This window comes from Eucalyptus grandis, chromosome 6 (assembly GCF_016545825.1).
Source record: "Eucalyptus grandis isolate ANBG69807.140 chromosome 6, ASM1654582v1, whole genome shotgun sequence".
NCBI classification, from domain to species: domain Eukaryota; kingdom Viridiplantae; phylum Streptophyta; class Magnoliopsida; order Myrtales; family Myrtaceae; genus Eucalyptus; species Eucalyptus grandis.
In genome coordinates this window covers 46849849-46873312 of record NC_052617.1, presented here as the reverse complement: position 1 = coordinate 46873312, position 23464 = coordinate 46849849, and the positions used below count along the sequence as shown (strand labels likewise).

General features: G+C 42.3%; 2 protein-coding genes and 1 long non-coding RNA gene across 9 annotated transcripts; 1 reads left to right on the top strand and 2 right to left on the bottom strand.

Moving 5' to 3' along the window:
• Window positions 1-725: 725 nt before the first annotated feature.
• LOC108955120 lies at window positions 726-6528 on the top strand. 4 transcript variants are annotated; one of them, XM_039316205.1, is made up of 8 exons: window positions 726-1023; window positions 1109-1275; window positions 1544-1655; window positions 1732-1821; window positions 2722-2804; window positions 3768-3812; window positions 5214-5431; window positions 6198-6528. In XM_039316205.1, exons 3-8 carry the CDS (start codon window positions 1557-1559, stop codon window positions 6278-6280), a joined length of 618 nt encoding a protein of 205 aa, XP_039172139.1. In that variant the 5' UTR covers window positions 726-1023; window positions 1109-1275; window positions 1544-1556; the 3' UTR covers window positions 6281-6528. The 4 variants fall into 4 exon arrangements, 1 of the variants encoding a protein (XP_039172139.1); XR_005552363.1 differs by lacking the exons at window positions 726-1023; window positions 1109-1275 and having other exon boundaries at window positions 1549-1655; window positions 3679-3812; XR_005552365.1 differs by lacking the exons at window positions 726-1023; window positions 1109-1275; window positions 2722-2804 and having other exon boundaries at window positions 1549-1655; window positions 3705-3812.
• Window positions 6529-8293: 1765 nt separating this feature from the next.
• Window positions 8294-11894, bottom strand: LOC104453736. 4 transcript variants are annotated; one of them, XM_010068354.3, is made up of 8 exons: window positions 11659-11894; window positions 10521-10869; window positions 9831-9902; window positions 9649-9716; window positions 9390-9540; window positions 9129-9209; window positions 8955-9044; window positions 8294-8816 (listed from the first exon to the last, which is right to left on the bottom strand). In XM_010068354.3, the coding sequence occupies exons 2-8, from the start codon at window positions 10773-10775 to the stop codon at window positions 8727-8729; spliced, it is 807 nt and encodes a 268-aa protein (XP_010066656.2). In that variant the 5' UTR covers window positions 10776-10869; window positions 11659-11894; the 3' UTR covers window positions 8294-8726. The 4 variants fall into 4 exon arrangements, with proteins under 4 accessions (XP_010066656.2, XP_039170979.1, XP_010066654.2 ...); XM_039315045.1 differs by having other exon boundaries at window positions 10521-10872; window positions 11707-11894; XM_010068352.3 differs by having other exon boundaries at window positions 10521-10872; window positions 11659-11893.
• Window positions 11895-17254: 5360 nt separating this feature from the next.
• Window positions 17255-21381, bottom strand: LOC120294769. The gene is made up of 3 exons (XR_005552063.1): window positions 20965-21381; window positions 19721-20849; window positions 17255-19652 (listed from the first exon to the last, which is right to left on the bottom strand). It is a non-coding gene; the product is annotated as an uncharacterized LOC120294769 (long non-coding RNA).
• Between the last annotated feature and the right edge of the window lie 2083 nt (window positions 21382-23464).

The window sequence follows — 23464 nt, the reverse complement described above, 5'->3', positions numbered from 1 at the left end:
GGCGAGCTCAAGCCGCCAGATCCGGCGAGGCCGAGCTCGCCTGGGCCGGCCGCCGACTCGGCCTCGCCGAGCGTCGCCGTGGTTGGGCGAGGCCGCCGCCCTTGTCGGTAGGTTGCCGGCCAAAAGAAGAAAAAATAAAAAGAAAAATAAAGGAAAAATAAATAAGAAAATAAGAAAGAAAATAGAAAAATTAAATAAAAATATTAAAAATTAAAAGAAATAAAAAAATTATACAAATTTACCAAACGTGTTTCTATTCTTTTTATATTTTCGGGAACAGATTTATCAAACACGTTTTTTTTTGTTCAAAAATTGTTTCTTGAAGTAGAAATACTTTTTTTTTTTTCGTTTCCATAAACAATTTTTAAACAAAAATGTTACCAAACGCACCCTTAGTATATCAATTTCGTTTGATCGATTTTCGTATAACTAGCATTTTTTTTTTCCAAAAGAGTCTTGTTGATTTTTTATTTTTTTTTATTGGTCGAAAGGAAATTTTTTGCATTCATTCGAGCAAAGTTTGGACAATAGAAGCACTAGCTTCAGAACATAACAAGTCCAAAAGACAAGAGGGAGGATAAAAAACCCATTTAGCTGGAAGGGCCTTTCTTCGATGGGCATTGGCGACCCAGTCCGCCACTTTGTTGCACTCTCGTCGGCAATGGGCTATTCTCAGATTTGGGAAAGTAATAACACGTGCTTTTACTTCACATATTATCGCATCTACTTCCCAGTTGCTTTGCGGTGTACTTTCGACTAACGCTTTCACCAGTTCAAGATTATCTGACTCCAACTCCATCTGCTTTTCTTCTCTTCCTTCAAAAAACTTTAGGGTTTGTAGCACCGCCTGTGCTTCCGCCTGAAGCACGGAGGAGACTCTGACCGTGCGCGCAAAACCATCAACAAGGACTCCTCGGCTATCTCGGCATATGCAAGCTATAGCCGCTTCCCCTGTTTCTTGAAGATAGGAGCCATCGACGTTTATTTTGATCACACCGTGCGTCGGGGGAGTCCAGATTTGAGGTGAGCCGTATTTTGTAGAGGTTCCTGTTGGAGTCCAGATGAAATTCGGAGGGTTCTCAGTTTGATTTAATCGCTGCAATGGCAGATTCCGGGTTTGGGCTAAGCCGAGCGTCGGAGGGGTGGGTATTTGAGATGATGTTCTTGTCGACGACCTCCAGATCTGAGATGGAGGTGGTGACCTCTGTTCCTGGCGCTGCAGCAACCGAGTCCCGTTTTTCTTCGAGCCTTTTGGCAGAGGAGTCGAACTTTGAGGTAAGTCCTACGGGTGTGTCCCGATCTGAGTTGGGGGGGATAGCATCTGCTCCTGATTCGGGCTTTGTGGTGAGGGATTCCGATTTTGCGTCTTGCTATGCGTCAAAGAAATGGGATTCGGGATCTGCTATGTACTGTGCATCAGAGGATTGGGGTTTGGGGGGGAGGTCTCCGTTGAAGCCTCCCCGAATTGGGATGGACGCACCGACGCTTGCTCTGTTTTGGTCTGTTTTTTCATCCATCTAATGAAATTTTATTCCATGGCCGGTGCTGAGGAGATTATGTGGTTGGGTTTCAACGGTTTTTCTCTAAAGCACCAATCGTTACGTGATTTCCAGATTTGCCACAGCAAGAATGCTAATCGCTCAAAAGACACTGAAGTATGTTGAAATTTTGCTAGCCATTCCTCTATCTGAGTAATCCCTTGACCATCTCTTTGTATTGTCACTGTAGCAGCTTCCCAGACTTGGTTTGTCCATGGGCAAAGGAGAAAAAGATGCTCTACCGACTCTGGATGTTTGTTGCAAATTGAGCACATGGCCTCAGGTATGATATGTCTCCAATATAAATTCTCCTTTGTTGCTAGTGCATTTTGACAAATTTGCCATAGGAAAAATATGATTTTAGGTTGAACTTTTGATTTCCATATTCTATTCCACAATGATCGTGGAGCATGATAGGATGAAGAAGCATGGTTTTGCTTGTGATGTTCTCCTTGTGCTTTGAGCTTGTTGTATGCACTTTTGACTGTGAAATTCCCTGTTTTGGTTGGCTTCCAGACTAATTTATCCTCTGGAAATTGGGGGTTTAGGTGGATTGCTAGAATTTCTTGACACACGTCATGGTCGAATAGTTCTTGTACTCTATCCTCCTTCCAAGTGGCAGAATCTCTGGTTATAAGTTCCGACACCCGTATTGGGTCATCTCTATTTGTAGGTCCTCCAATAACTCCTCTCGGTAACCATTGATCATTTCTGATGCTGATTTTTTCCCCATTTCCAACCACCCACTGTAACGAGGGACTGATAGCATTTCTTCCCATGAGTAGACTTTGCCAACCCCATGATGGTCTTGAGCCTTTCTCTGCATGTAATATATCTGTGTGTGGAAAGTAGAGTCCTTTGAAAATTTGACTCCAAAGAGAAGTCGGATTCTGAATTAGTCTCCATGCTTGCCGCCCCAATAGTGCCTCGTTAAATTTAATTAGATCTCGAAAGCCTAGCCCACCTTCATCCTTTCTTGCTCTGAGAATATCCCAGTTTTTCCAATGTAAACCTGCCCTGTTTTCATTGTTTTTCCACCAGAAAGCTGCTATTTTCTTTTCAATGGTACGGCAAATAGATAGGGGAATTTTAAAAATGGACATGGCATATTGTGGTAGGGCCTGCACCACAGTTTTAAGTAGAATTTCTTTCCCTGCCTTTGATAAAAAAATTCTCTTTCCAGCCCTCCAATTTCATGTTGACTCGTGCAAGAATCCAGTTAAACATTTGCTTTTTGGATCCACCCCAATCAGAAGGTATCCCGAGGTATTTCCCGGTCTTTTCCAACTCTGGTACTCTCATTTCTTTAGTCAAGTTATTCCTCAGTTCTCTTGGACAATCTTTACTAAAGAGCATACCAGACTTGTTCAGATTTATAGCTTGTCCAGACACAAAGCAATATTGATTTAGGATCATTGCTACATTTTGACACTCGACCAATTTGCCTTCCAAAAACAGGATTAGGTCATCCGCAAATAGTAGATGGGATAGTGATGGGCAGAATCTATTCAACTTAATACCCTTAATGCTACCATTTTCCATTTCTCTTTTCAGCATCATGGATAGGACGCTTGCCACAATAATGAATAGGTATGGAGAAAGTGGGTCACCTTGTCTTATCCCGCGAGTAGGCTTAAAAGAAGCTGTAGGTTCCCCGTTTACTTTGACGCTGAAAGATACTGTTGAGACACATTCCATGATCCAAGAGACCCAAGTATCGCAGAAACCCATTTTCAGCATGCTAGCTTTAAGAAAATCCCATTCCACGCGGTCATACGCCTTCTTCATATCTATCTTCAGCACCGCGTGAAATTTCTTTTTCCACTTTCTGATGCGTAACTGATGGAGCACTTCTTGCACTATTAGGACGTTATCTTGAATTTGTCGCCCATTTACAAATGCACTTTGCTCTGTTGCTATCAAGTCAGGCAGCCACTGTTTTAGTCTATTCGCCATGATTTTTGAAATGATTTTATAAATATAGTTACAAAGGCTAATAGGGCGAAACTGATCCAACCTCTCTAGATTTTGCATTTTCGGTATAAGGGTGATATATGTGTGATTCAATTCAGGATTAAGCTTTCCTGAGTTAAAGAAAGACTTGACCTCTCTGAATACTTCTTCTTGAATATCCTTCCAGTGATGTTGATAGAATTTTCCACACAGACCATCTGGTCCAGGAGCTTTGAGAGCACCCAACTGAAAAGTTGCTGTGGTAACCTCTTGTAGGGTGACTTCTTCAATCAGCACGCGGTTCATCTCCTCTGTTACAAGGTATGGGATTTGGTCAATGACTGGTTGGATATTTCTTTGCCCTATAGAAGTATAAAGCTCTTTGAAAAAGTTTGCTGTCATCTCCTTTAAAAGTATGGGGTCCCGACACCATTCATTATGCTCATTTTTCAGCATTACTATCCTGTTTCTTTGACGCCTTTGCACTGTGGTTGCATGAAAGTATTTGGAATTTTTATCCCCCCATCTGAGCCAATTGATTCTGGATCTCATACCCCAATATACTTCTTCCTGTCTCCATAGTCTCTCTATCTCCATTTTCAGCCAATTCATTCTGTTTGTGTCATAATGTGCATTTGCGTTGTTTGAAATGGCCTGCATCTCTCTCTTCAACATTAAAATTTGTCTTTCTGCATTTCTGAATCTCCTTTTACTCCAAATTGCTAGCTCTTCAGCCACCTTTTTTAATCGAACCGATATATTTACATTCTCCCCTCCAAAGGAATTCCAGCTTTCCAATACAATCTGTTCATAGTCCTCCTCCGCAACCCAGAAAGCTTCGAATTTAAATTCTTTTTTACGTTTAACTTGTTGGGGAAACAAGTTTAATAAAATGGGACTATGGTCCGACCCAATAGCTGGTAACGCAATAACTTCCGCAGATGGAAAAGAGACCCTCCAATCCATACTACATAAAGCTCGATCAAACCTCTTCCTAATCAACTCATCCCCTCCTCTATTGTTTGCCCAAGTATAGGCACAACCCTTGCTTTCTAGATCCATAAGAGCACAAGCATTTGTAAAATCTTGGAAAGCTTTACACCTATAGTATTCAGCCGCTCTTCCACCTATTTTTTCCCATTGATATAATATTTCATTAAAATCTCCAACACACAGCCAAGGGTCTCGATTCAGCCTAGTCATCTGATAAATTCCATCCCACAGCTGTAATCTTTGCTGAAATTCAGTCGGTGCATAAACAAAAGTAATGCGCATTCTATGCTTTGTCTCTTCCAAGTAACATGTTAAGTCGATAAAAGACATAGTGCAGGATATAATAGTTATGGTAACCTGTTCATTCCAGAAAATTGCTAATCCCCCCGCCAAGCCTCTTGGATTTACTGTGAAGCCATTCTGAAACTTTAGTCTTTTCTGCATTCTTTTCACTACATCTTCTCTATTCTTCGTTTCCAATAAGCATAGGACTGTAGGCTTTTCTTGAGCTACTAAAGCTCGTAAAGACTGAATTGTCATGTGTAACTCGGTGGCTTATTAGGGCTAGCCACCAGAGCCCATTGTTGTGCTTCTTCCCAAGTCTGAATTGGAGTCTCCAACAATTGAGTCGCATCTAAGATTTCATTATTGGAATGCTGCACTTCATAAGGAGAATATCTCTTCTGGTTTTTTACTAACATGTGGTTTCATGTTCTTGCATTTTTTCAGGTTTCGGGCTTCCAGAGATCCTTTACTTGCTAAAGATACACCTCCACTCTCTCTCAGTTCTTGTGAAGGATTCAGCACATCCATATCCTCTTCCCAAGCCATAGGCTCCTTCATCTTGGCCTTCCCGCGCTCGTTTGCCCTGCTGGTACTTATATTCTCCAAATCTGTTGGGTTACCCTTATACACCACAATAGGTGCTGCATCCAGTGGAGTTTCAGGTATGGCTTCTGCTTCCATCAATTCTTCAATCGACTTCCCATAAAATAGGTCCCAATAGGGGCTAACTTCATTAACTTCCGCCTTCAACCAAGGACCAAAGGGTAAGTCTTTCATGTTTTTAAACTTCTCCTCAGTAAAAGGAGCCTCCTCACAATTTTGAGAATAATGTCCCATGCGCCCACATGAGTAACAGTAGTGAGGCAATCTTTCATATCTGAAGTCCAGCCATAATTTTTTTCCTCTGTTGCTGAATATCGACCCTGAAATCAGAGGGTTCGAGACGTCTATCTTGACTCTTGCCTTTCCTACCTTGTAGGATGTATATCCCCTAGATTCAATCTTAACCTCCGAGACACTGCCTATTTCCCCAGCCACTTTTTTTATCACCCTCTCCGTTATCCATTCAATTGGTAAACCATGTATATGCACCCAAAATTCACATGTTTTGAAGTTGTAACATGCAGGAGGTATATTAGGCTCCCATAAATTCAGCAAGAGTAAGTGATTTGCAAAAGACCAGGGACCCTGTTGAAGAACCCTATCCCTGTCTGTTTCCGACCAAAATCGGAACTCGAAGATACCTTGGGCTATCGGGGATATCTCCACATTATCCATTTTCCATACTCGACGCATAACATTCTGAAATGCTTGAATATTTACCTTTGGATTTTGATGCAACTGGCCGATTAAAGATAATCTGCATTCTTCAATCTTCTCTGGGGTTATTTCATCATCTACTGTTGTAATCTTGTCTTTTGGCCACAGCTTGCCCAGTCGCTTACAAAGTGCAGCAAGGCGGACTTCAGATTCTTCCGATTCATCCATTGAAGAGCTTACAAAATCTCTGAGAGCGTGCACTAGCTGAAACAAAAACCAGGTCAAAAGAGATGAAGATGGGAGAGGATTAGGGTTTTGTGGGGAAGAAGAGGTGGCGATTTTAAGGGGGAAAGGTGATTTTGCGGTGTCGATTGGGTGGGTCAGCCATGATTAACAATGGAACAGTGAAATTTGTAAGGAAGAGGTTAGGGTTTTGGGTTTCAGTGACTACCAAAGGTAGAGGGAGCTCTCCTACGAGAGAGGAAACTCTCCTGCGAGAGAAAAAGGAGTCTTGTTGATGAATGGCCTGATTATCTATACTTTTTAAAAAAAAAAATTGTCTGAAATATCAACTTGAAGAGAAAGAACCCACTAGCAGGATCTCATAACAAAGTACATTTCTAAGGGCCTGCGGACCGTGGGCCAACTAGTTTCAAGTAGGGCTTTTTCCCCTTTACTACTTAGTCGGCCAAATCATCCGTGGCCCAACGACAACGGACTGGCTTTAATTACAGAATAGTGAAACTAGCCCATGGGCTTCGTCGATAAGGGAGAGGTTTCCGTGGTAACTGATTTGAAGACTTCATACTTTTCAATAAAACTAAGACAATCTGACTCCAAGGTAAGTCTTTCGCCCCCACGAGAAGAGAGAATTTCAAAGTTTCCATAATGGCTAAGGTTTACTGCTTGCTCGGCGGAGGAGATGAGGACGTTCTTTGCGAAGCCATCGATCAAAATAATCAAACTATATTTGATCAGATTATATTTTCAAGTCAAATATACTAATTACACTTTGTAGATACATAATTTTTTACACACGATATAACCAAAGATTGATCGAAAATATTATTTCTTTAAAAGATCAATAAAAAATACGATTGAACCGTGCTCATTCGGAGCTTCCAATCGATGCTTAATTTGCCTGAACTGGAAGTTAGATCTTAAGATATTGTATCTTTTAATCACAATCCTCCGATGATGAGGTTACGGGAATTTTATGATTTGATCCGATCAATTAATTCCAACTTAAAAATACAAGTCGCAAGACACTGTGAGACTCATGATGATCGAATTTTAATGAAGGAAAACAAGATTACTTTTCACCGTGACCGTCCATTTGGTTCTCCCGAAATCCACAATATCGAGACTGTTTCGAAGATTGATGAATCATGTTTTCCAAAAGCTACGGCCGCAAGCATTTCCCGGGCACAAAAGTCGTGTCAACCGGACGGATAAAGTTCTAGCCGGTCAAAATTTGATCAAATTTGACTAACCAACCTACTAGTCCTCTGACCAAAAACAAAATTTAAAATCTGACCAAAAAAAAAAAAAACCTACTAGTCCGGTGTTCCGACAAAAAAAAAAAAAACTACTAGTCGGGTGACACGCCAGCACCACAGGCATGGGGCGGCTCGGATAGCTGCTGCGCAGGATCGGAGTAGCCCTGTGAAGGGTTGGCTCGGCCTTCATTTGGGCAAAGCCCCTGTGGATGGGACCTTCATCTTTCATCTTTCTACCATGTAAATCCATTCTAAACCACTCTCTCTCTTTCAATTACAATATCTCAAGTTCCTGACCTTAATTTAAAAGAATTCGGGTGAGATTCCGATTTGAAGGTTCCAACGATCCTAAGAGAGTACGGATCAATGCAAATTTGCGCGACAACAAGTAAGGCTTCCAAACCCTCTAAACAAAATTAATATAGCTATAATGCTCAAATTAGACTAGAGCTAGCCAAATAAATAAACCATTATTCCAATGGCTTAAAATTAGGGCTTTCATGAATAAATAAGCCAATCGTAGTGCCTAATTTACCCTTTAAAAACACAGACATGTGACCCTTTTCTATGCTGACTCTTGGATGGGGCAGTTCCGTCGCCCAACAGTGACCGGCGAGGTCTCGGCCAAGATGATCAAGGACAGGGAGAAGCACGCGGGCTCGCCAATCTCGACGCGCCAACTAGTTTTCCATAGCATTGTCAGTTATAAAACTGATTTTAACAACCTTGGTTATAAGTCAAAAGGAACTGATTTTCTGTTCCCTCTTCTCAATGGAATTATATTTTTTTTTTGGGTTCTCAAGCAACGGCCAGACAGTGTACAGTTTATGCCAGATTTCTTGTATATATGTGTATACATATACATTTTGATAATTCCCTTTTGGCTGTACAAACTTTCCAGGATGAAAAAAAAAAAAAAAATTGTAGAAAATGATCTGATCACCTGCAGCTGCACTGTATCATTTGGAAGACTAAAACAACACACCATTTTTCGTGGTGTAGCCTCCTCATCTACTGCCAAGTTATATAAGTGAAGAGATATCCAGTGATTCCAGACAACAGCTGTGAAGTCCTCTCTGTCCTTCCTTCCTCTTCACTTGCTGTTAAGAAGAAATCACTCGCAAGAAGAAACCACTCAGCGCCTTTCCGAACCATCGAAATCCCTCAGAACGGCCCTGGTTCGATTCTGGGGCAGAATTCAGTTGGCACGCGTAGCATGAGGCGGAGGCTGCTGGGTAGGATTCTCGGTCTCTTCGTCTGATGAATCGAATGATGAACTTGGAGACACCTGCGGATTGCTCCCGAGATCAGTAAATTACTAGTGATTCGGTTGCCTATCAATAAGCACTCGTGCTCGGTAAAAGAAATGAAGCACAATGTGTTTGGGTTTGGGGAACATCAGCAGCATTAGGGACGTGTCCTGTACCTGTTCGCGCCGGTGGCGCTGGATGGCAGTTAGCACCCTTACTATGATGTAAATCGGCAGGATAATCCCCACGGTTCGTAAAAACAGTAACTGTCTCACAAAGAAATCATACATTAGCCGCGAGTCTTGTCGCTGTAAAGCTAAAAATATTTGTGCTAGTTTTCTTCGACTTACCATTAGCAACGGCAGTGAGTATTCATGAGTGCCGCTCAGCAAGACCGGAAGAGTGTGTCTCAGAATCAGAAGAACCATGAACTGCATCAAAGTGTGGCAGGTTTAGCATCTGGAAAAATCCCGGAACTATCTAATGAATGAACAGAGTATCTCAAGGTGAACTTTTAACCGAGTCGATGCAAGAGATGGCCATTTTCAGGTAGTAATGCGCGTGTGCGATTCTGTTTTTGGAGGGAAGGGGGAGAGGGAGAGGGAAATTACAATGCAAGCCACGGAACGGCAGCACATTAAGCTTCTTGATACAGAGTGCGACTGCTCGTTATATGCCGGTTCAGAGAAACTGTGATCAGGCGAAACCATCGCTATAAACCGCGGCCCATTCAAGTCTCCCCGGTAGACCTCCCAGTTTCCCCTGAAACATAGCAAAAGAACATGCTGAAATTGGAGCTATCGCAATAACTAATTTTCTTCAGCAACCTGATGAGAGAGCTTAAATTAGATAGGTTTGTTGTTTAATTACCGGAAGTTCATTGGAACCCGACCAAACTGGAATAGTGGCGGCGGGGCGGTGTAACCAGGCTTGAATTGCTGAAATGCAGAAAAACCAGCCAAGCAATGTGACATGGAGTTAAGAGTTTAAGCAAGGGAATGATATATGTTGAAGCAAGCGTGCATGATAAAAGAGAAGGAAACAAATTTTACCTGATGACAGATCTCGCACAAAGTGTTGCCCTTCTCATTACACCACCTCTGCACGCATCTGCGGTGAGCATACTGAAGGATTCAAGAAAGAGGAAAGAATGATTAAACAAAATGCAGCCAGAGGATTGAAACTATGCGGTGGAACCATATAAACGAAAGACAGAATTGGCTTGTTAGCTGGCAAGAGACTCTAATATGAAAGATCTGGCAACAGGACACAGATCATCTGCCGCAGCAGGACCAAGCATGACATCAACAATGAAGTCCATTAACAACTTTGCGATTGCACCAGAGGCGCCTTATGCAGATAAAGTAATCCAAACCGAAAACGGTCTATTTTTTTAAGAGGAAATACATCCCATCCACATTCTTGGTACATTTTTCTACTCCTACCACATATCACATGGGCAAACTAGTAGCATTGCTGCTCGAGCTAATGATGTTTAAGACCTTAGAAGTCTTTACTACAAGGAAGAATTACATAAGAACATCAATAAAAAATCGTTCCAGGTACTTTTTCTGTTAGACCGGTTAAAACAGATTGACGTGGGCTGGTGGTGCATGATACTTGTGCAGATAAATGATATCGACCTCCATGGAACTTACAAAGAGGTTGATTCATAGAAATCATCACTGGAAAAAGCAAATGAACAGCATCTTACAAAACGTAGAAAGGACGACTCAACTAACCTTCAAGCTGCCACAACAAGAGCATGGTGTCTCCATATTTCTGTCATCATCTTCGTCCTGGCATATGCGGCACTCAACCAATTTCCCTGTAGAAGATACATTGCCTAAGTCGACCTTGTGCGAGGTGGTGTCAGCTGGTTTCAAGTCCGAAGCCGCCTTTGCAGCTTCAAGATACCGGTTCTGGCTCTCGATTGCAGCTCCCAAAGTCGACTCGGTGAGCAAGCGATCCACCAACAGCACGAAGTGATCCCCCATTTACTTCAACCAACAGATAACTTGCTTCCTTCGCAAGAAACTCGTACTAGTGATGGCCAAACCAATTCAATTCGATGCCTTCTCTTTTAGCAAACTTCTGAAACAGGAGACCATTAGGATGATTAACAAGTAGCAACAACTAAGCCAAGGACACAGAAAAGGCCAAAGAGACATCCAAAGAGAAAACAGCGGAAGCCAATCACAGAGACAAAGGGGTGGCAACAAAACATCGAATCAACTATTTCGAACATTGACAATGATTTCCTAAATCAATATAGAGCTAAAGAAAAGCTGTACTCTTGATATTAACGTGCAGAAGGTAAAGAGCAATAACAGAACGGGAGACTATCAACAGAAGACAAATTGCCTCTGTTCATACTATCAACAAATGAGTTGAAAAATGGATTAGAATGTAACAGAGTCATATCGTGACGTTCAGAAAACAAAAAGTTTCCAGCTTTACACCGAAAAATTAAGATCATCAAACAAGAACAGGTATGAGAAAGAAATAAAAGATGCAAAAGATAGCATCCTCCCTTGACAGCAAAACAAAAAGACATTCTTGATGGTACCGAATTACCAAACAAAACGAGCAACCGAATGAAAGGGGTGTTCTCAAAAGACATCATTTTCTTCTATGTACAAAAGCGGGGGACAGAAACAGAGCACCTGGTGTCAGAGAAACCAATCAGAGAACAAAGTATGAGGGAAAAGGAAGGCGACCCAGATGCTAAAACAAGAAAGCCAGACACTTTTTCTTCCCTTTCTTCACCATTTCAAAAGCCTTGAACGATGACTATTGAATAGCTTTTTTGGCTTATGGAAAGGGAAAAAGATTCCAGGGGAAAAGGGAAGGAAGCTAAAAGGGGAGAAGGAGACTTACAAGAAGAGCATGGCATAGCTTCAAGCTTAGACAAAACAAAGTCCCTACCTCTCTCCCTCCCTTTCTCCCTCCGTCTCTCTCTATATGAAAATCTCTTTCTAGTTTCTTTCTTCTCTGAAGCAAGAGGAAGAGAGAATGGAGTGTTGCGAATGACTTGGGGACATGGGACTCGTGAGGAAGCTAAAAATAGTTATACAGAGGAAACAAGATAGAGACAGAGACAGGGAGAGAGAGAGAGGGAGAGGCTAAAAGCTTGTGGATTAAAATAAACAGGGACAAAACGAGTCGCTTTCTCAGCTCGAACAACTCTTCTTTCTTTCATGGGTTGTGTTTACGAGTTAGTTAATCGTTGAAAACATAGAAAGAAGGCAAGAGATTCCAACGGTAAGCGCAAGAACAACCTGCGATCGACACGAATTCTTTTATCCCTTCGCCTTTGCCGTTTTGACCGCTCATTTTAGCTTCCCTCTATAATAATCCTCCTTTTTGCCTATTTTTGAGGTTTTCTATTCCATGTTCTCCTTTTCTCTTCTCAATCTATTTTCACTTGTCTTTATCTTTGGCTGAATTTCTTTTTGTTCAGTACTTATCTGTCCAAAATATGTGGAAGAAGATTTCCTGGGCCCGGATTCTCAATTGGACAATCTCTGCAATCGACATCTATAGACGCGATCATGTATGATAAACGAGATCAATATGCCTCTTTACATTGAGAGTATATCCCAATTCCCTTTTTTCACCTTTTTTCTCCACTTAAATTTCCGTAGTTTTGTGCATTCCTTGACTAGTGAGATTGTTTAGCGTCAGCCAAATATAATATGAAATGAAGGTTTTTGGAATGGACGAGGATCTTGCCCTGTTTTATAACTTCGCTTGCACTACTAACACGAACAGAGCGCAATTTCTTGCGTTTTGGACCCATCTTTTACATTGAATCGAAAGCAATGGAACTCCACAAATGCAAGCTAAAGGTTTAGATAATATATATGTATACGTATAAGCGAAATTGATATATATCATAATTAAATCCTTACTAAGCCATCACTAGAGATTACGGAAACTTGCATGATCACACCTTTGATTCTCCAATTGACACGTGTGAACACAAATGCAACGCAAGCGATGAAGGTCAACGGGTTTATAATAAATTCCACAATGCACGGTCCACATAAGTATAGGATTAGGGATAATCTTTATCAGGAAATTCATTCCCACCCTCGTATTGTTTTCTTAGGTAAATGTCGTGACTCTCTCACCTCCAATAACGAGAAGGATTATTCAATCGGTCAATTGGTACTTCGAATTATTAATTAGGTAAAGGAGTGCACAGACGGTTGTTTTCAAAATTTCAAGCATTGGAGACGGCGGGTCAAATTTTTATATCCCAGCAATATAATTAATTGGTTTGTAAAAACATATTCAAATGAATTGTCCAATGTGAGAAGTAAATCTTAGGATGGTATTTGCAAATTTCCCTCTCTCTGTTTTCCTCCTAGGCTCATCGGATTCGGCTATCATTACCGGGTATTTTCCAAGATAAGAAGTCTTCAATCGATTCAGTTGAGATCAACGACATTCGAGACGTCAAAACTATGCGTAAACAGCTTTAAAAATCGCTCCAGGGTTCGTGTTCGTGAGACCAAGCTTCAATTAGTTAGGATGGTGGACGCCTTTGACCATTCGGATGACGACCATTTCTAGATGGTCGTCGGTTGGGGGAGGGTTTGGTTGACCAGATTAGGTGGCGATCTCATCCATCCTCTCCTCATCGCATTAACTCACAGGTTTACGTATCGAAATAGAATACAATCGCTCTCTCTCTCTCTGATTGGAAGGGGTCCGCGGTCGACGCTTGACAACAACATAAGTAGAAACAAATTACATGCATGATCTCATGCATATGATCATTTGATTGGTTTGGTTGGCAACCGTACCAAAAAGCAAAAGGAAACCCTCGATCCCTCCCTCCATCTCGTGCTCGAAAAAGAGGGATAATTAAACCACTCGTCACCCTTCCATTTCAACGCAATTATTATTCTTCAGGATGATCGTGTAGGTGCTTTAGAAAAAAGGGGTGGACGGCGTGGTTGACCTACCTTATTAGCGAGAATATAGTAAAGAAATTATCGACCTAAAGCACCCTCCAAGTTATCATTAGGGTTTAGGGAATTTGTAGGGTTTCCTTGTGAGGTTCGCACGTGTTGGATATGGCGGATATTGGTTTTCTTGAGACAATTATAGAGCTGGGTAGTTAAGATTATTTGATGCTACGAGTTTAGGTTTAGGGTGTGTTATTAGAGTTGCTTTTCTTAGATTTGTTGTTTAAGTTAAGTTGATTATAAGTAAACCTACGCAACCCGAGTGGAGAAGCGGACAAGACGTTGCTTCTTTCCGTAGGTTTCGATGTCAATTGTGCAAAAACCATTAGATTGAGTTGCTAATCCTAAGGTTTTCGTGCATAAGGTTTCTAGATGTGGAATTAGGTTTCCTCCTTTTATTTTGTTAACGAAACCAGTCGCCTAAAGCTGAATGATTGTGTTAGTTTCTGCATAATAAATTGAGGTGCCTAGTCTATAGCTTCGAGTGCTTTAATCATTTGTTCAAGGTTTAAAGGACGGGAAAATTACCAAAAAATCGTAAACTTATTGTGGTTGTGCTAGTTTTCCCTTAAGCCTTTTGTTAATTTGTTAATTCAAGCATAAATCTTTTAATTATGTCAATTTAATCCTAAACCCATTTGACGATTTGTCGATTTACTTTTAAAAACTTTTAATAAATTATCAATGTAGTTTTTTTGATTAATTTTGGCCACAAATCACTGAGGTAACAATTTAGTTAGCTCTACCTATCCAACACGAGTGGTTGATGATGTGACGTGGATAATTTTTTAAATTTTGGAACTTTTTACTCTTTTTTTTTTTCTTTTTTTTTTTTTTTTTGCTTTTTTTTCTTCACAGGGCCAAAGACGCCATCGGCCACTAGGCGACTAGGTGAGGACCGCAAAGCCCTACCCATTTTTTTTTTTCACCTTCTCCTTGCTCTAGCTGGTGAGGTTGACCTTGCTGGCCAATGGCGAGACCGGCCTCACCGTTGCTGGGCAAGGCCCCGCCAGATCTGGCGAGGCTTGGCCTCACTCAACCATGGCAAGAATCAAGCTCGCCGGCGTCGATGAGGTCGACCCTCGCCATAGCTCGCCCAACCATGGCGAGGGTTAACCTCGCCGGTGGCCGGCGAGGCTCCTCACCCAAGGACGACAAGGCTCGACCTTGCCATGGTTGGGCGAGGCCGAGCCTCGCCAAATCTGGTGACAGCAGCCTCATTGACCACCAACGAGGTCGACTATCGCTAGTGGCTGGCAAGGCTCCTCGCCCAAGGACAACAAGGCTCGACCTCACCATGGTTAGGCGAGGCCGAGCCTTGCCAGATCAGGTGACGGCGACCTCGCGGTCGCTAGGCGAGGCTCACCTTCACCAGTGGCCGGCAGGGACAAGCCTTGCCATCGACCAGCAAGGCTGACTCCGGCCAGCCAAAGGAATGAGAAGGAGGAAAAAAAAAAAAAATATTTAAAAAATTAAAAAAATTGCCATGTCAACTTTCGCCGGATGGTCGGCATCCACGTCAACGCCGATCGGCCAATTTTGACTAGATGGACTAAACTGGCACAATTGTAAAATGTTTATGACTAAATTGGCAAAAAAAAAAAAAAAAAAAACTTAGAACCGAATTAACATAATTGTAATAAATTTAAAACTTTTTTAGTAATTCTCCCCAAGAACTTTGTCTCTAATGTTTTAGCATTCCTTCGATTGAACTTAGCGGCTTCAGGGGTTTATCATATAAATTAATGCGACATCATGAGATTGCTCCTTATTACATGAGCTTGATAACTATGGCAGAGTCCAAGGAAACACCGATACACGACGGAAGGGTGAGAATAATGAGAGACGAAGTTTTGGAGATGCATAGAGAATGGATGTCTTGAGTTATAGGTTTACGTAAAAGAAAGGGCAACTCTTCATCGCCAAGAAAGGATTTGTGGAAGTTTCCTTTGAGGAAAGCCTTTGCTTTCGATTGAGCGCCGGATGGAGGGGCTGAGCACATGAGTAAAGGACATGATCTTCAATGTCTTTTCACTGCCCCTTTCTTGTTCATGGACTCTTCTTCAAAAGGACAAAGTTAGGAAGTCATGTTTCCGGTGGGCAAAACCTTGTCCAAAGAAGGTGGATTAAGCAGTTTGCGTCTAGGGAATTCGTTGATTTCCTGCTTCTCAAATTACTAATTATAATTGAAGGTTGTACTAGAAAATAATTTTATAACTTCCTATCGAATCCCTCTCTCGTACTTAAACCAGAGCCGTTGTGATAAAAAGTGCTCACGGCGATGTTTAGAGATTCACAGTTCATTGAACATTCATTCGTGAGTAGAGACTCCTAATGATCATGAACCGTCAGATGAAATATCTACTGCTAAATCGTTGCAAGCATTTCGCTGTAGACCCATGTGCTGGTTTAGCGAGAACAAACCAAAATTGCCATCGAAGGAGGAAGAAGTCCAAGCCCACCTTTCTATTCATGCGAATTATAATTGAACACTCCTGTTTTTTCAGCCCATCCAAATTGATATCTCATCCATTAAGCCTTTAAGTCGAAATGGGGTTAAGAGATCGGCCCCGTCTTCTTGTTTATTTCTGGGTCGACGTACTTTACAAGGCACTGTTCGGGAAGAAGAAACAGAGTCAATCAAGCGACCCTATGCAATTGACTCTTCTTTGCTTCATGTTGTCTCAAGTCGTGATAATTGGTTCTTGGCCTGAAATCTAAAAAGTCAATGGGTCAACCATCTTCCTTCTAATAATCTATCTGGAATTCCACCCGTAAGCTGAGAAGAGGACTAGGTTCCTGTTCTTTTTTATTTTTCAGCTTTTTCGTGTTTTGCTATTCCCCTCTCAAATTGTCATTATCAAATTCAGGTCATTGACCTTCGCAAATATGTATGCATGTGTCTTAGGAAATCTTGATTCAAGGGTAGTTGGAATGATAGGAGGGGCAATATTTATATAAAAGCACTTCTGACATGATTACAATTGTAGATATTTTTTGTCTCAATCTATCAACTATTTGCATTAATTATACTTTAAAATATAAGTATCCATTTTCTATATTGCCCCTAAAATTATTCTAGAGTACTCAAAAGACCTTATGTCGGAGTTATTTGGCTACTCTCTCAGCCCATTTTGCCATGAAGACCTTTGGCTCGTGACAAATAACTTAGAGATCTTCGGTGAGTGGCGGAAGTTGGCCTTTGATGTTCGTTGGTCAAAACGACGACAAGGGCTAATTAAAATGATCTGTGATGGTTGCCGTTGGAGACAATCTTCAATCTCTAGAAACAAGGCCTAATTAAAATGATCCCCCACAGCTAGGATTACACGATAACAGCATCCCCCAGAAGAGCTTGATATCTATGGAGGACGCGTGATAGAGTTCCAACATGGCGGCGTTCTAGGCAATGCTTATCTATAGTCGAAACTCAGAAGAGAGATAAGGGGAGATTTAATTATAATTGGAGCTTTTGGAGGATGAGGCGCATAGCCATATGTCACGGGCCGAGAGTTTCCTTGGCCTCGGAAACGACCCGCGGGCGCCTAGCGAGCGGAATTCGCCAGGCCAGCCCTTTCTTTAGCTGTTCCACGAACGATACGGTGAATGATTCTTCGTGCGAGATCCTACCACGCTCAGCTTTGCTCGGGCGTCTGATCCATCGAGTAAGGCAGCAGTTCTCTTTAGGTACAACAACTGGTTTCGGCCTGCCATGGCCTCGTCAGGAGAGCGGCATCAGCTCCCGACCAGTTTGTGCACGGGAGGCCTACCCCGTCTTCAGAGCTCCTAAGTAATGTAATCCTTCTATCCTAGAACTCCTAGCACCAACCGTCCTGACGCCACTCCCACAGACCAGTTGTGTTCTACCCCTTCTGCCTCATACTCTTCACCAGATAACCCCAAGCGCCACTCACAAGTGTCACGAGTACGGGAGGATTCACGGACCGTGACACATACACCACGGTTGTTCACGTATATTATTAATTAATTACTAAATAATAAACAAAAAGATGCACAGAATTTGCTTCTGTACTGATTAATGAGAAAAGAAAATGCTAGAAGGGCTTTTGCGTCGTTCTGGTCTGCGCCGGTCATTCCCTCTTCCCTCCAAAATTTTCCCCAAGCTAGATAACGGTTAACGACCTTCTCAGCGAGACCCAAACAGAAGAAAAGAAGCCTCTCTCTCTCTCTGCAACGACTTCAAGCGAGAGCCTTTCGAAAGAGAAAAACTCCATTTTTCACAGCTCCAACAATGGCGACTCCGGTCTCCGCCATCGCCCTCGTGCTCCTCTCTCTCCTCCCGCTGTGCTCTCCCCTCCCTCTCGAGTTCCTCAAAGAAGCCACCCATGTTCTCTCGAACTCGGGCTTCGTGTCCATGTCCTTAACTCTCAATCTCATCTCCAAAACCCTGATGTCCCCTCAAGTCCCCTCCCTCACTGTCTTCTCTCCCGCGGATGACTCCTTCGCACGGTTCGGCCAGCCGCCACTGTCTCTCCTTCAATTACACTTCTCACCCCATGCGCTCTCTCTCGATACCTTGAGGTCGCTTCCTCGTGGGGCCAAGATATCCACCATGAACGCAAATCATTCTCTGATGGTCACCACCTCGCCATCTGATTATCAGGTTGAGATAAATGGCGTCAAGATTGTCGGCTCGCCGGTGTTCAACGATGGGAACTTGGTGGTCTTTGGGATTGAGATGTTCTTCGATCCAAAGTTCCAAACTTCGGCTCCAGTTCAGAGTCCAGTCCTTGACCTTGAATGTGTAGCGCCAAGATACGGCGGTTTGGAGGATCTTTCTGGCGGGAATGTGTTTGGTGAGGCTTGTGGGGCAATGAGATCAAAAGGCTACTTTGCGATGGCTTCTTTTCTTGGTTTGCAATTGATGAAACTGAAGGGCGATAATCAGATGTTGACAGTTTTCACTCCGTCCGATGAAGCGATGGTGAATCACAGGGGGAGTTTCAGCGACTACCCTTCCATCTTTCTGCGGCATGTCATTCCGTGCAAGCTCTCGTCCAGTGATCTACTGGAGTTCAACAATGGAATATTGGTGCATACCCATCTGGAGGGATTTGTTATCGAGGTCACAAGAAGTGGCGACCGTTTGATGCTTAACGGAGTTCCGATGACTTCGCCAGACATTTACACAAGCGATTGGCTCAGCGTCCATGGCGTTCTTGATGTCATCGCAGCAAGAGAAGGCGGACAGCCCGGGATGGAAGTTTCATCTAAAAGTGGCAGAGTGTAGTGAGGATTTCTAGATGAATCTTCCGTTTCAATCCTCTTCTTTTTCTTTTGCTTTCCGAGATAGGTCTCTTTTATTGTGATCACACATCATCAGTTCTTGCTTTTCCACTATTAAGTCTGTTCAGCTGTCCTCGAAACCTATACAGATAATAGCTCACGTCTGCAATTTTTCTTCATTATTGGTCCATAATTGCTCTGGCTCCGTGAATATCTCTGTCAGCATCTGATTCTGCACTAGATAATGTTCAATGGGCTGTGATGAATGGCTAGTCTGTCAGATTCAGACTTCTAGATTGAATCAAATAGATTGATCTCCATATTTCTTCAATATATAGAAGATATGATGTCTGTGGTTTCACTTTCCTCCACATGACCACCATCTTCTTATCTCGGTATGCCGTACATCTATTTCTTTGCGGTCATAGTAAAGCAGCAGTCTTTATTGGGAAGTTCAAGTTCAGTTGCATTTCTCTAAAACCGCAAGCGATACATCTGATTATGCACATATTACATCAGCACCTGCTTATGGAATTTTCTTCTGTGCATCGTGAATTAGCATGCTCATCAGAGCACCCAGGGTTTCTGAAACCCGACACTACACCCAAATTCATCCTTGCCAGCACATAGCAGCCCAGTGAGTAAAACCTGTCAAGAGTTCAGTCATGTTTTCGGTCTGTGATCAGCATTCATTCTACCAAACTTATTTAACTTACCAAAGCACAATCCAGACAGTGACAAGGTCCTTTTCTGCCATCTGTTTCTTGGTGTTCTCTTGCCCCGTCAATCGACCCTCCCTCACTGTTCATAGTAATCCGGTCACCAGCTGGGTTCTTCCTCTTCTTTTCATCAGCTTTAGTTGCTCCTTTCTTGCTGTTACATGCTTCACTCAAACCATGACTTGAAGTCTGAAGAATTCTTCTAGAGCTACTTTTAACCCTCTGCAGGGCCTCTTTTTGGAAGATGTCCTCGCATCTTTTTTCCAAAGATACCAGAATAAAGATGCTAGTTTCGTAGTTACCATGTTCCTATCATTCTCTTTCCAGTTCTGAAATTTCAAGCGTCAATTCTTGGATTGGGGTAAGAAAGGACGAGGTGACGTTGTTTGACTAATGACCGCAGTCAAATACTGGATCAAAATGTCTCTTGCAAAAGTTGATCATTGTAGCCACAGTAACCAAACATGTTTTTCACAAGTGAGAGTTCAGTTTCAGGGAACAGTTTATACCCAAATTGCATTTCAAAACTTTCTTGTCGATGGCATCAGAGCTGGAAGGGATACTTGCCACCACCACGAGAGCTTCTGCTTTTGTAAGCCTGCAAGTTGATTTAGTAAGTCTGATTGTTCTTCACCCTTTGTAAATTCAAAGACATATGTCAGGACTCTCGAATTAGGCGTTGGAGCTGCAACGAGTCCTCTCTCAGTCATGCAAAGGAAAGGAATACCAGCAATCAGAGAAAAGTAACAAATTCAAAGAGAGCCAAAGGAGATTGATGAAGACTCACCCTTTAAGGGATCAAACGGCCCAGCACTCGTTGGTTTGCCCAGAAATCGAATGACTGTTATTCAACCAAAACATTCTTCAGCACGTTTTTCTTTCTGTATCTTCCCTTCCTTGTTTCACTCTCTTCCTCCGAGACGTGAAGAACTAGAACAAGGCTGGTCCATTCAGCAAGTTCTGTGCGAGGTTCCACTAATGTGACCGCCCCGCTAAGCTGTTATAGCAGTACACAGCGACCGTGTGGTTACAGACCGGCTGAGAGGAGTAATTGCTGTTGTCTTGGCGACCTGATGAGGGAATGAAGGAACCGAAGTAGCAATAGAACTCTACAAAATGTTGAATCCTGTAGTGTAAACCAGTTTAGTTAGACATTCTGCTGCAGCTGAGCTTTCTCATTATGCATATGCAAACATGCATACGCAAAAAGAGCTTGTGAAAGGAGGATCACTTTTGAATACCTGGCTCTAACAGGAAGTCCAAAATAAACTGAATATCTTCAAGTCCCTTTAAATGCCGACCAACAGTGGCACGCACCTAAGACAGTTTTTAAGTCCACAATCGATTGAATCATACTTATAAAGGGAGTACCCCACTGTTTCCTCAGATTAAGAATTCAAGATGTCAAAAATTGATTCAAGTTACTTGAGACGCGTTTGGTAACGATTTTGTTCCAATGAACAATTTTTTATCAGAAATGATTTATTTATGATTCTGTTCTCGAGAACAATTTTTGAGTAAAAAATGCATTTTGTAATTTCTCATTATTCCCGAGATAGAAATAAGTTTGGTAGGATTCTTAAATTTTTTTTATTTCTTTTAATTTTTTTTAATTCTTGTATTGTTTTTTCTTCTTCTTTTTTTTTTTTTCTTTTTCTCTTTAGCCAATCGTTGACCACTATCGTGGCCGGTGACCGGCTAGGCGAGGCCCGGCAAGCTCATTGGAGCCTCGCCAGGCCGGTGCGAGGCTCGACAAGCTCGTCATAGGCCAACCTAGCCACAACAAGCCTCAGCCTTGCCTAGGCGGCACAAGGTTGGCCTTGCCTTGGGCCTCGTGCCAGCTAGGGAGGCCAAGCCTCACCGGTGGCTAGGCAAGGTCGACCTCAACTAGCCAAGGCGAGGCCAAGCCTCGCCATGGCTCGGCATCTCCGAGGTCGGCGACACTTCAGTGAGGTTGCCAGCCCTTGTTTGGCCGGTTGCCGACGCCAACCATGGCTAAGGCCGTGCGACCGGCCAAAAGGAAGAAGAAGAAGAAAAGAAGAGAAGAGAGAAGAGAGAAAAAAATAGATTCTAGAAATTGTTCTTAGGAACAAAAAGCTATTTTTTTTTTTCTTTTTCATGTGTTCCAAATCTATACCCGGAAATAAAAATTTTATCAAACAAGTTTCTATTCTTTTTTCGTTCTCTGGAATAAAAGAACAAAATAGTTGTTTTAGCGGCCTTCTAACAGGGATCTACTAGCGTGGGGCCGATCGTGGGGAAACAAAATTTACCAAATAGGGCCTTCATTTCCACCATCATATGAAAATGTCGAATTATGTATGTAGTATATCAATTAGCAATCCAGAGAAGGAGCAAGATAATGACCTCCTCTCATGTGATGGCAGCATTCCCAATTGCTCTAAACACTTCCTGAAAAGGCACATATTCCTTTGAACTGGTTGAGAGTGCCCAAGAAATATTTGCTAACATATCCACTTAATCACAGATGACCCCAATAAAACAGCGAAACCACAAACCAACAAGCACATGCGTGTCATCTTACAATGAGTCCAAAGATTTTAGACAAAGCTTGGTTGCTAAAGAGCACACTGGTTCGCAATATGACATGATTTACATATCAGATGGAGTAGGCTATCACATAACAGAAAACATCCGAGCAGAGAATGATGCAGGGGTCATGCATATGAAGAGTCGATTCATTCTGACAAACTCTCAAACATTAGTAGACCGAAAAATCCATCAACTCAAACTAAAGAAACAATTTAGTCGAGTAAGCAAAAAATTAGAGAGATCTAGATCAAGGAAGTAAAGCAGATCTTATACTAAAAAGAGCATGTTTCTGGTCTTTTCTAAGTAAGCCGTGAAGTCCCAATCCCAACAACCAACCGGGGCGGAATTCTCTCCAGCCAACAGTCAAAATTTGAGTGCACTGCTTCCATATACCGTTCTTCCTAACATCCTATTGGAACAAAAAGCGGAAGTGAGAGAACTTGCTCGCAATAACCACTCGGAATCGCTAGCAGCGGAAAAGAACACATGAACCCCGCACAAATTTCAATCTATCTTTCATAGCCAAAGATAACTGGTTTCTGGACCTTTTTGACATATCACCTCAGCACAGTCGCTTGGCATCCCAATTGTTAACAGGCAATCAGTAAAAACGTCACTCCATAGCAACAACAAAGATGCCGACACTACTACAATGATAAAAAGAAAACATGACAGAAAACAAACCCGGCAGATAGGATTGAAGCCCAACATTTGTGCATCTGTGCAAGGAGGAAAACAGACCCAAAGCTGAGGATCATCTCCAAATACCTGGCTCTATCATGCCTACTCTATCAGTGCAGAAGGATGCAAAACGACAGAATTGAAGCCCAACATTTGTACATCTGTGCAAGGAGGAAAACAGACCCAAAGCTGAGGATCATCTCCAAATACCTGGCTCTATCATGCCTACTCTATCAGTGCAGAAGGATGCAAAACGACAGAATTGAAGCCCAACATTTGTGCATCTGTGTGAGAAGGAAAAAAAAAACCGAAAGCTGAGATCATTTCCAAATACCTGGCTTTAACATGCCTACTCTATCAATGCAGAAGGATGCAACTGACAAGTGAATTGGGAGCAATAATTGGGAAGTGTTGGTATTTGCAGAAACGTGTTTGATGTGTGTGCAAGGGAGTGTTTTGTATGTGAATTATCAAGAGAGCAAAATAACTAAGAACAAAGTGGGCAAG